General features: G+C 35.3%; 1 protein-coding gene across 19 annotated transcripts in view; it reads right to left on the bottom strand.

Annotated features, from left to right (window-relative positions):
- Positions 1–13977, bottom strand: part of LOC109405099 (unconventional myosin-XVIIIa) — a 1227991-nt gene that overhangs the window by 391990 nt on the left and 822024 nt on the right. For 18 of the 19 annotated variants that reach the window (XR_009999527.1, XR_009999528.1, XM_062861168.1 and 15 more), the window contains one exon: positions 2647–3009. The exons of the other annotated variant lie outside the window; for it this stretch is intronic. Coding sequence is in view for 16 of the 18 variants with exons in the window: in XM_062861168.1 (XP_062717152.1) it covers positions 2647–3009 (363 nt within the window). In the remaining 2 variants the exon portion in view is untranslated. The remainder of the gene's footprint in view (positions 1–2646; positions 3010–13977) is intronic. 19 annotated transcript variants of the gene reach the window in all.

Here is a 13977-nt window from a genome sequence, read left to right as displayed (position 1 = left end):
TCCCATGGTGCATTGGTGGAGCAGATGAGAAAGGCAACGGACTTGGACTTGATCAGGAACCCGGAGGACAACAGCTAGAATCTGGATGAAGTAGCAAAAAAGCAACTTCAATGGAAGCGAAGGAAGCTAGAAAAGAACAGGAGATAAACAATTTTTTTTTCTTTGTCTCACTTTTGACAACTTTCGCTCCAGAGACTTGGTACGATATTTTAAAGTTGGCCGTACACCAGCCGAATAATTCGTCAAAAGTTGCTTTTGAGCAGCTCTATAAGAGGATATAGAACCAATTAGCTCTGTTTGCCAGGTTCTACATTCGACTATAGAGCCGTCTTAATGCCATTTTTACGGCTTAATGGTTACTTGGGTAAGGTACACCGGGGTAAGATGGAACAGCGTGTTAACATGATATTATATAGTCATGATAAGCAATTTGAATGTCATAACAATTTGTTTTAATCAAACAATCATTTGTTCAAGAAAAATTATACAAATTTTATTGAAATCCTTTTCAAAACATCACAAGTTTTTATTAAGAATTTACCCTACCGAATGCAACGCATGCTTAATATATGTCAATGTGAATGACATCTTATAGTATAAGCCTAAAATATATTGGAAACAAATAAATTTGCAAGCAACCTGATGAATTTCAATAATTGTAGTCTCGTGCAGTGATTTTTTTTATGTTCGTCTGGGTTATCAAGTATTTTTTTTTTATAAAACACTTTGGTCTTGATAAAAACTTCATGCATTTTAATGGTTTCAATGTTTTGATTGCATAAAATAAAGTTTCTTTTTCCCAAGTAAAATTCCTTTCTTTTTTGCAAAGTGAGTAAGACAACAGATTCAGTATGGGGAGAAATGTCACTTGTTCTTGAAAAGCGTGATAAAAACGAAATGAAAAAGGAATAGTGATTAAAACAACTAGTCAGAAAACTAAAAGACCACTGCACTGTATTTACTTACAAAGTGGAAACTATCCATTAGAGTTGAATTACAAAAGTTACCCGTATACTCGATACCTTCCAACCATATTCCATGTATTATAACTATTAAGCAATCAAAATGTATCAATACCATCCATTGATTCTGAAATGAAGCACAGAAGAACTAATAACAGTTCTTAAAAAGTTGTATAGAAATCTCAAATTGCGTCAATATTGCCTCACTTTGCGCATCACTGCTTGTTGTTTTTTTATGCTTTCTGACATTTCCAAAACATTGATGTCTTCTTAATCTGGTTCTACATTTTCAATTTTTATTTTATCTGTAAATTTAGTTGATTTTTTTCTCAGCATAAACAACAATGTAACATGAACATATCTAAAACTAAGTAAAAAGAAAATCGAGTTAAGTACTGTTTCTTTTAATTCCACTAAGATTTTGCAATCTTTGGCAGATACGTAGTTCGACCTCAACTGTTAGTTCAACTTCAGTGTCTAGTACTTAATCCGATTTTCTTTTTACGTACATGTATTCCACTAACACGCCCAGGTTCATCATCATCATATTTAAAACTGTTTCAACCAAACATTGATTGATTGCACTGTAAAAAAATGATTACATATGCATAATTTAAAGTACGTTTATCAAGGGCGTGTGCCGAAAGAGTAATTAAAAGCTATTCTCTAAGGGCTGATTTCTTCACCTCGGATTAACCGGTAAACCAGGCTTACCCATATAGTTAAACCTGGTTTAACGTTTAAGCCAGGGTGAAGAAATCGGCCCTATGCGTCCAACATGCGAATAAAAGTATTCATAGGATGAATTTTCTCTTGTTAGTGCATAAAACATCAAGCGTTGTATAATCAGAGCACAATGTACTTAATAGTTCTTATGATATTCGAAGAGCTATCAGTATTTCTGCTTAACTTGTTCAAAAATAACTTAATTGGACAGTTTACATAAATTTTAAAATATAGCGTTATTAAGTCCCCATATTTGTTTAATGATTTATGACTTTCGGCAGACTGCAGTGGGCTGGACAAATGAACCGTACGCCAAACAAATTTAAGCTCGTTGTAAAGACTTTTGCATTCGTTTCTCTCTGAATAGTTTCAAATTTATTATTAAAAAGGGGACTTTTTGTAGCGTAGTTTAGGTTCATCAGATTTGCGTGATACACCATATTATATGAGAAAAGTGGTAAAATACTAAAATCGAATTTATTTTCATTTTCCCCGATGAAAGATATTTTAATCTCCAGTATCATAATCTACACAGCTAAGGCTAACTTATAACGAAAAAATATTTTAGGTTCATGAAAGTGCGATAATAATCGTGTTTCAACACACCGTGAGCTGAGAAATTGTAGTGGGTGTAAAGTGGGTGGCAGCGTCTTATAGAAGACCCGACTGTATATTCTTCTTCTTCTTGCCATACCATCCCGACTGGGACAAAGCCTTCTGAGCAGGCTTCAAACTTCTGAGAGTTTCCTCTGCCAATGACCTTTTTGCTTTCTTATATTGTGTGGAAGGCACGAACATATTCTACTACCAAGGAAGTCAAAGAAATATCATTTACGAAAAGTTTCTGGAACGACTGGGTGTCAAATCCGTCACCCTCAGCATGGTCATGCTGAATACCCGTGCGCGTTATGGGTTGTATGGGCCATTGGAATGGCTGTATAGAAATTGGACCACTTACCTTTTTCTCCAATTGTTTTTTCAATCCTATAAGTTGCTCCAGATCGTGCTCGTGTTGTGCTAGTGCTCGTTTTTTTATAAATTCCAATTCACGCATGGCTCGTTCATATTTTATTCGGTACAAGTTTACTCCAACTTCATCGTTTTCTAATTCGTCATTTAAATCTCCATTCAAATCAGATTGAGCACATAATAATTCCATTTCCATTTTTTCGGTTGATTCTTGCAAGCTTTTATATTTAATTTGTTGCTCCTTAACATCTTTTTCAAGTCTCAATCTTTTTTTCGTTTCTGCTTCTAATCTCTCACTCATTAAATTTGATGACGAATGCTCCTCAGTGAGCTCAGAAGCAACTTCACAAAGCTACAGTAAAAATAAAAGATTAAATAAATTATTATTATTATTATTATTATTATTTATTTCTAACATAGAACTTGTTGAAATGCAAATATCTTCCGTAGACAGAGTTAAAAAATATACAGTCAAAACAACGTTCACTAGTTGCCGATACCTACACCAAAAAATAAAGGATTCACGGAATTACTATTATTTATGCATTTTTTAACCGCTCTGACTCTCTCTCACTCTCTTTCTGCTTCCATATGCTATCTGCTGCTTTGTCTGGGTTGATGAATCGCTTCGCTTCAACCCAGGCTAAACGACAAATTGCATGAAAACAGACATAGAGTGAGAGAAATGCGGATAGAACAATTGCTTGTGATATACTGTGGTAACCGCGTCTGGCAAGCACGAGTGTTTATATCAGACTAACTATTCTGCTGTTAGGCCGTTCGTAATGCTGTTTTATTTTGTATGGCGAGTTTTAAAAATTTTAAAACTCGCCATACAAAATAAAACAGCATTGCGAACGGTCTTAGACTGCGAAGAGTGGGTCGACTAATAGGGTCTTGTACCATTTGGGGATGTGTACCTATTTTAGGCACTTGTCGCTACAACTAAGGCAATTTCTAACCGATTGATTTGAATTTTTGTATAGAGTTAGGCACGTACAGTATCTAACTCTATACAAAAATTCAAATCAATCGGTTTGAAATTGATCCAGTTATAACGGCAAGTGCTCAAAATAGGTACACCTACCCAAATAGTACAGACACATTCTACGGGCCCCGTACACGGACAGAAAATTGTTCTCATTGAACTAAAAATAGTGATTGTTGATATTACATACACAAATATCTTTGAAATCATGTAATATATTGTTATTTTTACAATTTTCTTCCATTTAAATTTAAATTTATTTCTGTTTGTTTTTACAATATAAAGCTTTACGGAAAAAATTGTAGAAACAAAAATATGTTTATTATTGATTATACAAGAGTTCATTTGAACCTATCTTTAATTCAGCTGCCCTATCCCTCGAATAAAAAGTATTGTGAATATTAAAATATTTGACATGATTTCAATAAGATTTATTTTAATTGGTGAGCACACTAACGTCGATTCCCTCGCGAGATGGATCTTGTTTATGTTTAACTGTCAAATAAGTGTGTTTGTTTCAATTACTAATTAAAAAAAACGAAAAATGTGTTTGAACAACACGGACAGAAAATTGTTCTCATTAAACTAAAAATAGTGATTGTTGATATTACATACACAAATATCTTTGAAATCATGTAATATATTGTTATTTTTACAATTTTATTCCATTTAAATTTAAATTTATTTCTGTTTGTTTTTACAATATAAAGCCTTACGGAAAAAAATTGTAGAAACAAAAATATGTTTATTATTGATTATACAAGAGTTCATTTGAACCTATCTTTAATTCAGCTGCCCTATCCCTCGAATAAAAAAGTATTGTGAATATTAAAATATTTGACATGAATTCAATAAGATTTATTTTAATTGGTGAGCACACTAACGTCGATTCCCTCGTGAGCTGGATCTTGTTTATGTTTAACTGTCAAATAAGTGTGTTTGTTTCAATTACTAATTGAAAAAAAAACGAAAAATGTGTTTGAACAAGAAATATTGGACAGGTACGCAACAATTATTATTATTAAATACATATTTTTTTAAATAATTTTGTAGACCAACGGAGTAATTGAAAATTAACGACTTCCAGGAGTTCCGCTGATGCAAAAACTTACTCAGAAGGTGGTAAAACATCTTCGACTAATGCAGAACCCAAGTCTATTTGTTTTCTATTGGTGAGTATACAAATAATAAACAATCTGCTGAATAACTTTAACTCATAATAAAAATCATAATATAAAGATTATTATTAATCTTAGAAATATAATTTGATTTCAGCTCCTGTCTGTATGCAGATTCCCCTACGTCGCGTTCACTACTTGGTCCGCTGGATATGTATCCGGACCGATCCGGACAAATAAATAAAAAGGTGCACCATGATGCTGATCAAAAATCATTATACTTAGTGACTAACATTGGCTTTTGATAGCAAGAAATGGAAAATAAAATGAAAACAAAAATAAGAAATATTCATATGTAAATAATAATATTATGCTTTTATTTTCAATATACGATACGATAGAAAGTAAAATCAATTTATGTTAAAATAAACAATCCTATTTTAATTTGCACCTGTCAAACAACGAAAGACGATGGTAGAATCTAACATATTAACTTACTTTCAACAATCATTCTTCACTTAAAAAGAAACAGACTGGATTGTATAAACAATAATATTTCTTTTTGAGGCCAGAAAAGTGAAATTTTGAGTTGATACTTAGGCACGTACAGTATGGCATATTTGACATTTTTATAACATTCTACATTACTTTTGCCATCCAAAAATGTATTCGACATGATATTAGTATGAAAATAAATATAAATTGAACGACGATTAAGATTAACATTAAAATCAAGATTTTAAGTCATTTAGGCACACTTGTCATCCAAACTGTCGTATTTTAAACACCAACACACTGATTTTTCAAAAGTCTTCCATCATTTGTAGATAAATGTATGTAGATTTTTTAGCATAAAAAGATTTTTAATCGACAGACTTTACAACTCTGAAATATGGCTGATCATAGTATGGGTTTTTATTGCGTTGTATCGTCACGAAAAATCAACATTTTTAAATTTTATTCAAATACGGAAAACGTTATAAATATGAAATTTTGTATGCTCTTTGTACTCAAAAAGATCTTTCAAATGAGACCAAAAGAAAAAAAATGGTTCACGGAAGCCTGAGTTTCACCTGGTTGAAGTTTGCGTTGTAACGTCACGAAAAAAAGTTCTGTGGAAAAGACCAAATCTTTCTGCCTTGGACGGCTTCTGAATTGGACAAAAGTAGTTCTATATTCAAAACAGTTTCGTTCTCGTTGTGAATGAGCTCTTTTTCAAGATATCGTTTCTAAATTGCGTACCATTGACCGTTCATAAATTACGTTGACTTTTGAAGGACGGGGGAGATGGTGTTTGGCCAAAATCTACGATGTAATTGTACTGTGATATTGTAAAAATTGTTAAGCGTAATCAAATACCACTCAAACCGAAAATTTATGTGATATCAGTGGCCAACAGGTGAAACACTGACGACATTACAAAGTTATTAAGTTGGTCGAAGACTTACAGATGATGGATAGTTGGATTTAAAGTTCCTCCAACAGGCGGCGCTAGAGAATTTACAAATTTTAAATTTCATACATCTCAGGATCTCTATTAAATAGAAATACGATTTTTTCGGCAAAGCTGTTTGGTAAGTAAAGGACTTGCATTGCAGTTGATTTACCAATAGATGCGAGATTTTGCCACTAGAAGACGTTAGTTTCCATTTTGCAAAAGCAGGAAAGGGATTAGAATTTCTTGAAAAGTATTCTGCAAGCTGGAACTTTTTCACTTTAGACATATTGTATTCAAATGAAATAGTAATCAAAGATCAATATATATTTTGAAATTTTGAAAAATCATGCACTTCATATTTATTTAAAAAAATATTCAACATGTTGTAACTTTTAATAAAGTGCCCAAAAATTCTGCCAAAAAATAGTTTCTCAAATAGTCAAAATTTGTTGAAAACTTTTTGAGAAACTCTAATCGTTTGTAAACTATTGTAAACTTTTAATTTGCGTCGCCCAGTATGTTAGAATCTCACATCCAATAGTAAATCAGCTGTAAGTTTTTGACTTATCAAACAACTTTGCCAAAGACACTATATCTCTAAGTAATTATGACTCTGACATATATAGGATGTTTTTTTTTTGTCAGAATTAGGTCTATTTGTCTCTGGAATCACAGAAATTGATGCCTCTAACTGGTATGCAGATGCTCAGGTATGTCTTTGGTTCAATAACTGCTCGCACATCTTAAAGCGTTTTAATTGAATCAATGACATTGCATAAATTATTGAAAAAATGTTTAATTCGACGGCGTGATTAGTTTTATGCTGCAAAATCTAAATAGGGTATTGTACCATTTGGGCAGGTGTGCCTATTTTAGGCACTTGCCGCTATAAGTAAGTCAATTTCAAACCGATTGATTTGAATTTTTGTTCGGGGTTAGATACTGCACGTGCCTAACTCTATACACCTGCCTGGTACACCTGTCCAAATGGTACAAGACCCTATCTGTGGTGTGAAGTAATGAATACACTAGTTTACAGCATTTTTGAACTCGGTAAGCTGATGATCATTTTTGGTGTAGAATCATGCCCTGAGTTTGAAAACGCGTAAGAAAAAAATTACAGTAGAGCGGAAATTTTTTCGACTTTCCATACAAGGTTGATGATTTGAAATCTATTTTTGTTATATTTTTAAGCAAAGTCGCTCACTTCAAACATCTCATTCTCCGTAATCAATGCTCCGATTGAGCTGAAATTTTACTGTAACTCGCCTACATATAATATGTCAAATAAACGTCGAGAAAGAATTTTTAAGTGTGTTTTTTCTTATTGAAAAAAAAAAATACATTTCTTCAAAATTTTTTTGGGAATTTTGCTAAAATTTAAGAAGATCGTCCCTAAAATTCGCCAATATCTTGAATTTCATCAATCTGACGCAATACCTGTATTCAGATGATCGAATAGTATTGTATTCAGCTTTTAATTTATGGAAAAAGATTGAAAGTTGATTGAACAAAACGCAATATATTTGGATTTTAGTAAATTACATATTTTGAAAAGTTTCAAAACTCGATATTGAGCTAAAACTCAAAAACTGTTCTTCTTAAATTTTTTTGAAGGTCGGTTTCGAAATCAGCACTAAATTGTGCTTCAAAAATGTTGATCGTTGACAGAAGTTCACAACTTTCATTTTATTTTGTAAACTTGTGATATCAACGGTTTAGTCTTTGGGACAAAATTAGATGAATATGGGTGGTACTAGGCCGAAGATGGGTACCATTAACTTTCATGAAAGAGTTTTCATACTGCTGATAGCAGTAACTTGGCCCTCCGATCCATTTATCACAAAACGGATTTTCAATAGAATAAAGTTGCTCTTGGAGCAGTGAAAATAATGCAATAATATATTCACAAATTAGGGCCATTTTGGCTGATTATTCTGATTCTAAAATTATGTGCATTTTCGTGACGTTACAACGCGAGCAGAACCATGTTTGAAACTGAACTTAACGTCACGAAATGTAAAAATCCAAAAACGAATCCGAAATGTATATGTAAAACATTTCACTGTATTGAAGAACAAATCAATAAATTTCAATGGTGGAAGAAATTTTCAGTATAAAATAAAACTCCGAGCAAATATTTCAAGATGTTGGTTGCGCGGTAGAGGGGGTCGAATTCTAGTGCGTTGTAACGTCACGCTACAAATACACATTTTAAACAAGTTTTTCTAATGAAAACTTTATGTTAAACAGGTCAAACATATCGGAAATTTTACAAGGAATCTGAATATGACAAAAAAAATTGAGGTTTACAGTCGTTTTTATGAATTATAGTAGAAATCTGACTACGAATGCGTAGAAACGTTGTTACGTCACGGTAGAATGTGTCTTATCTCGACGGCGTGATGAGTTATATGCTGAAAAATTTAAATATCTGGCGGTGTAAAATAATGAATCTCAGCGCGCTAGTTTTTGGAACAAAACTAGAAGAATATGGGTGATACTAAAGCGAAGATGGGTGCCGGTGTCATTAACCTTCATGAAGGGGTATTCACACTACTGACAGCAATAACTAGGCCCTCCGAGCCATTTATCACAAAACGGATTTTCAATAGAATGAAGTTCCCTCTGAAGCAGTGAAGATAATGCAATGATGTGTTCACAAATTCGGGTAAATTTGGCTGATTATTCTGATTCTAACATGATGTGCATTTTCGTGACGTTACAACGCGAGCAGAACCCTGTTTGGAACTGAACGGGCGTTGTAACGTCACGAAATGTAAAAGTCGATTATCGAAAAACAAAATCAGAATATCATGAAAATCCGAGCAGATTTTTTAAGATGTTGGTAGCGCGTTAGAGAGGGTTGGATTCTAGCGCGTTGTAACGTCACGCTACAAATACGCATTTTGAACACGTTTTTCTAATGAGAACTAAATGTTCAATAGGTCAAATATATCAGAAATTTTACAAGAAATCCGAATATGAAAAAAATATGTTAAGGTTTACTCTCGTTTCCATGAGTTATAGTGGAAAATCTGATTACGAATGCGCCAAAACGTTGTAACGTCACGATAGAATGTGTCACAAGACCCTATGCCTCCACGTAGGTGCATGTATGCGCGCGAGTGCATTGTGAACGAGTAAGACACTCGTCACCACATCCCCCTTTCTATAAACTGAATTTGTACATTGGCATATAATTTTCTAAAGCCCGACTAATCCTTGAAACCATCGAGTATCAAAACCGTCTAAACACCATAATGGGTAGACACCAAATCAGCGTAGTGACACGATGCCGCGCTCCATGAATTAACTACACCTATTGGTACTCCTTGAACCTCCAATGATTCCCCTGATCGGCATTCCACCATCCTTCAGACAATATGATGTTATCGTCAGACCAACACTTTCGAATTTCAGCAGACCTGCTTCTTTTCTCACTCTTTACAATAAAATGTGTCCCCTAATTAAGGATACCTTTGACCCCTTATCCTGGCCATCTGGCCAATGGTAACAGCAAACACAGTTCTAAGTTCAAACACTCTGGAGGTGTTTTTTCATTAGCAGGTATAGGTTCACTGTTCATATTATCTTCTGAACACGCAACTTTCTCGTCTTAGTTATCTTATATTTCAACGAACTATCCCTTATTATTGATAATCGTTGAATTGTGGTTCCGTTATGCTCTAGTCAAATGCTTTCAATTGCACTGAATTTTACTTGTAAATGCAAAAACGTCAACACGTTCAATGCTCACAGCACGACTTCCCATTTGTTATTGATGGGAGCACGACACCAGACGACATAATAGTATGCAACGCACAGTCAAACACCTCTCCTGACGACTGCGTTGAGAATCGAACCAACTATACGACTTCGATGCCATGAATATTCTTTGTAATCGCATTTTTTTCATGTGAGGCATATTTTGTTTTCCAATTGAACACCTCCTCCGATAGACGCTTTTCTTGTGTCCGCTCTATGTGACCGCTGCAGTACAGCTCTTGTGTTAACCTTCCAAAGTTGATATTGGACCCCTTTTCTAAGGCCATCCGCATTTCAGCACAACTCCACAGCACTATCGATGAACTCTGTAGCCCGACATTCATTCTTGGTTTTCTCAGGTTGAACGGATATTCACCTCTATGAATTTAATTATCACACTCACCATCTTCCACAATAGATTTCTGTAATCGAAACTATTGCTACTTGTACACCCTCAGTGAATTTAAACACAGCAACATGCTTCCAGTGAATTCAATCACGAGTCCTCACCATACCGACCTACTCTTGAAGGGCAGATATCCCTCCTTCTTCCGGCGTAACGTACTAACTAGGGCAACATCTGCTTCTCTGTCAAGTTTTCGAGCATCTGCAAACCCACTGACATCGCCCTCTGCCAACGAAATCTTGCATCTGTATACGAAGACACTCCACGATTAAGGAATCCAAAGAAACCATTATTACGTCTTGCCGAACACTCGCTCATCCACAGCTTCGGCTACAGGCTAGATACAACTAAACACGCTCATAACAGAGTCCTGTATGGACACTGGTACAATCGCTCCAAACAGTGTGGCTTTAATCATAAAACTCTCTACTCCACTCAATCAAATCACTCTTGCATTCGAACTAGCAACACATCAAATCAAACAGACCATTACATGAATAAAACTGCAAACGGACGGCTTCCAGAGGCGAAATGCACTTTGTATGAACACATCTACCAACATTTACGCAACAATCTCAAGATTTTGTCCAATAGATGTTCCCATTTGAGTCTGATAGTCTTACTAGAGATCTGCTCCAAAGAAAAAGTAGAGTATTCATGATGGCCCAGACCCGCATTGAACTTTGTGCTGTAGCCTTAGATTCCAGGCACTCTGACTTACGCATTTCTCAAGCAGAATCCCTAACTCCAATAATGAAGATCTGAACATGTGCCAGCCTAGAGCAAAATGTGCGTGCTCGGACTTGACATGCAAAAACAACTGTATTTCATAATTGGAGCAATCAATAATAATATGTATATCCAGTTGGATCCAGAAACAAATAATACACACAACTCGTCCGACTACCACTTCCAACGTAGCAAAGGAACGAAACAGCACTAGTTTCATTGCAAGAGGCCGCTTGATGGCATGTTCATCCTGATAACACCCTTTAGGACAAATGCGCTACCACAAATCCAATCCAAAACAAGATATGAAAAACATCTCTTTCCTGATGCCAGCCAGTTCAATCACAATCTTCAATGTTTCTTCCTCCCTCAGACGCTGGGCAACTCATTGAACGGAGCCAGCCTATTTGCCAAGTGTCCCATGGGTTCCATGAACTGTGCCAGCATCCATAAACGGTGAGCCCTCTGTGCCGGTTAATCCACTTTACCTTTTGAACTCGTGTGGCAAAGAGAGTCTTATTTTTTGACAGTGCTTTATGATTGAGATATTTTGCTTTTTCCATTTTTCCGTTTTTGTACTCCTTTTTGTCGACAACACGGTAGAGAAATAAACAATGTACTTAGACCGACACGCAGTATGCTGAAAGCGAGAACTGGCAGCGCCAGATTTCATTCTATTTTCTGTAGGTGAGTGTTTTCACCCGAGGTGGCATATAGGGTACTCACTCTCACAAGCCATCGCTTGCGACAAATAGCCTGTTAGCTTGAGCAGTTTGTGGATAATTGGGAATGATACTTGGTAGGGTCACTCACAAATGAAGCTCTCGGACTCTGTCAGATCTCACAACGTAGAACTGAAAACAACCTCTGCTGCCATTCATTTTCGGCTAAAAAAACAGTAACTGTGACTGATACTTAGCAGCCCTGGTAGCAGATATCAAGAAATATTGCATAACTTAGGAAAGCGAACAAAAAAAAAAATACAATTCAAAAAGGTCTTCCACAGGACCACGATTCGAACCAAAGCTCTCTCGGCAGGATTTCGCTGGACAGCCCCTCGCTAGCCTTGTTGTGATATGTGCTCCCTCTTTGCATTCTCAGTTAACTCCAGTACTTCTGTTATGCTCCTATTCAAAACACTTCTTTCTCCATCCGCATTAAAGCGAATTCAATCACAACTCCTTGTATACTCAAACGATCAGTCAGTGAATTTAATCACAGTTCATCCCATGCGGTCTCTCTGTAAATCAATTAGCCAATTTCATCACATAGTTAGTGAATTAAATCACATGATTATTGCCTATCCATAGTACCAAGTGAATTCAATCCCAGTCCCTTCAATGGTTGTCACCATTGACATATTTACGTCCTTCTCATTACACTAGTTTACAAAATAAAACGAAAGTCGTGAACTTCTATCAACGACCAAAATTTTTGAAGCTCAATTTAGCCCTGATTTCGAAACCGTGCTTCAAAAAATTTTAAGTAGAGCAGTTTTTGAGTTTTAGCTCAATATTGAGTTTTACAACTTTCAAAAATATGGAATTTACTAAAATTCAAATATCTTGCGTTTTGTTCAACAAATTTCAAATCCTTTTCATAAATTAAAAGCTAAATACAATACCATTCGATCATCTGAATGCTGGTTTTGCGTCAGATTGATGAAATTCAAGATACTGGCGAGTTTTAGGGACGATCTCCTGTTTTAGCTAAATTTCCAAAAATATATGAAAAAATGTATTTTTTTCAATAAGAAAAAAACAATCTAAAAATTCTTTCTCAACGTTTATTTGATTTGCCATATGTAGGCGAGTTACAGTAAAAAATTCAGCTCAATCGGAGCATTGATTACGGAGAATGAGATGTTTGAAGTGAGCGACGTTGCTTAAAAATAGAACAAAAATCGATTTCAAATCATCAACCTTGTATGGAAAGTCGAAAAAATTTCCGCTCTACTGTAATTTTTTTCCTTCACGTTTTCGAGCTCAGGGCATGATTCTACACCAAAAGTGATCATAAGCTTACCGAGTTCAAAAATGCTGTAAACTAGTGTTATCTTATTAGTGAATTCAATCACGTATCTGTGGTTTTCAAGTGAATGCAATCACATATATCTTCCATAATATGTGCTCCGTGAATCCAATCACAACATTGCTCATGCACTTCCTGTGAAACTAACGAAGTCCTGTACTATGTACCAACGAAAAAATCCACCAAAATATTTAAATACATGACATGACATGCGAAACGTGAGGAAAATTCTCCAGAAATATTCGCTACTTGGCGAGAACAATTGAAATTCGTTGATGTAATCAACTACCCCGTGAGGCTAGCAGCTTTGAACAAACTGCATGAACAACCGCTGAACTAAATTACGAACTTTCTGGGGTATTTGTTGAATGTAGTTTATAGCATCCTGGGTGAGTTTGTCTTAAGGTCTTGACATTTTCTTTATTGGGGGCATCCATTTAGTACGTCACGCAAAATTTGAGAATTTTAGACCCCCCTCACCCCTTCGTACGGGTTTTTCGTATACCAAATACATTGCTTGTCACACTTTCGGTAACCCCCCTCCCCCCTTGAACGTGACGTACTTTATGGATGCCCCCATTGTGGATAGAATGACAATTGTCAACTGAATGTATGGATTGATAGCTATTACGTACTATGTATCCGAAACCAAACGAAAGCGTCAAATCCAGCGGCAGTTAACAATTTTTTTTTACCACTAGTGAAATTAAGTTTTGATGGTAAACAGTGAAAATGGATTGTAAAAGGAACTACGACTTTTCATCCTAGATTAATTTGGTGTTTTCCATTTTGTTGCCTATAAAATCTACGGAGAACAACATGATTGTGCTGGAAGCTGGAAG

Source organism: Aedes albopictus, chromosome 3 (genome assembly GCF_035046485.1).
Source record: "Aedes albopictus strain Foshan chromosome 3, AalbF5, whole genome shotgun sequence".
Taxonomy (NCBI): Eukaryota; Metazoa; Arthropoda; class Insecta; order Diptera; family Culicidae; genus Aedes; species Aedes albopictus.
This window is presented reverse-complemented; position numbering and strand designations above follow the sequence as displayed.